This window comes from Octopus bimaculoides, chromosome 28 (genome assembly GCF_001194135.2).
Source record: "Octopus bimaculoides isolate UCB-OBI-ISO-001 chromosome 28, ASM119413v2, whole genome shotgun sequence".
In the NCBI taxonomy this organism is placed as follows: Eukaryota; Metazoa; Mollusca; class Cephalopoda; order Octopoda; family Octopodidae; genus Octopus; species Octopus bimaculoides.
Genome location: NC_069008.1, coordinates 16,414,977 through 16,416,413, shown reverse-complemented (window position 1 = coordinate 16,416,413; position 1,437 = coordinate 16,414,977). Strand labels below are relative to the sequence as shown.

At 39.9% G+C, this 1,437-nt stretch overlaps 1 protein-coding gene across 1 annotated transcript in view; it reads right to left on the bottom strand.

Annotated features, from left to right (window-relative positions):
- LOC106876251 (U6 snRNA-associated Sm-like protein LSm4) overlaps positions 1 to 1,437 on the bottom strand; it is a 30,216-nt gene that overhangs the window by 27,666 nt on the left and 1,113 nt on the right. The window contains exon 2 of the mRNA XM_052977500.1: positions 693 to 768. Coding sequence (XP_052833460.1) covers positions 693 to 768 — 76 coding nt within the window. The remainder of the gene's footprint in view (positions 1 to 692; positions 769 to 1,437) is intronic.

The window sequence follows — 1,437 nt, the reverse complement described above, 5'->3', positions numbered from 1 at the left end:
ATGCTCCGCTGGATGTGTAATGTAAATGTGCATACCCATCAGAGTGTAAGTATCTTGAGAGAAAAGCTGAACATTAGAAGCATCAGTAGTGGTGTGCAAGAGAGACGATTGCGCTGGTTTGGACATGTGGTGAGAATGAATGAGGATAGCTGCGTGAAAAAGTGCCACTCCCTAACAGTTGAGGGAACCCGTGGAAGAGGTAGGCCCAGGAAGACCTGGGCTGAGGTAGTGAGGCAAGACCTTCGAACATTGGGCCTCACCGAGGCGATGACTACTGACCGAGACCTTTGGAAATGTGCTGTGCTGATGGGTGCGTGACAGAAAGTGTGTGTTGTGTGTGTGTGTGAGAGAGAGAGAGGTGTGTCTTGCTCTGTGTGTGTGTGTGAGAGAGAGAGAGAGATGGTGTGCTTTGCTCTGTGAGGATGTGTGAGAGAGAGAGAGAGAGGAGGAGAGAGTGAGAGCGTAAATTTTTTTACACCTCTCTCTCTCTCTTCTCTCAGTCAATCATTCACACACTGAAAAAAGATGCAAGAAAAATTAATATAAAAATGGACGCTGTCACTCTCCTCCTCTCTCTCACACACTATCTATCTTGCACCCCACTCCATGTCCATTTCTTCTCTCTTTTATTTTATGCTGACTTCAAAGAAAATGTACATCTCCACCCACAAAAATAAATAAAAATTTCTTACGAAATTTACCGGATGCCTTATGGTAACAGCTGAGCTTTGCGTACAGGCCTTCAAGTCAAAACGAAAGATTGCCTCTCTGTCAAAACATTAAAAGATTCATGTATTTTCATTGTCGTTCGTTTTTCTACATGTCGATTTGCAGGTTCTGGCACAGTAATATGCCAGCTCCAGGATTCGATCTTCGAAAGAGAAGTGGTCGAGTAAGGGCCGAAATAGTTTTAGCACCATGTACCATACTTACTCCTATATAATTTGCTGCTGTATTTGTACCACTATATTAATCGATCAATTTTACTTTAGGACTGCAAAGATGAAGATACCCAGGTACAGGAAATAATTTATCCTGCTTTTATGTCATTCAGTCGTTTCATATACAACAATGGATTGTGTTTTCGAAAATAACAGATCAACAGCTGATTTCTTTTTGTTTGTTTGTGCGCGCGTATATATAAGCTCGAAGAATTGAACAATCTATCTTGAAACGAGCACTTCGTAGGCAGGACTTAACTAGGATCTATTTTAAAACGGGGGCACCAGTTTTCATTTATGTTTTATGTAGTGTTTTTGGTACCGAAACACTTTCAAACTTCGTATACTTATCTATTTTGTGTTATAGAACAGAAAAATATTTTTGTATTCGAATTTATTTCATGTAAAAAATTGTCTTATTTCGATAATTTCTACTAATCACTGACGTCTATTCAGTTGAAAACAGTTAGCGCTGTAACGGTGTATATCGTATTAA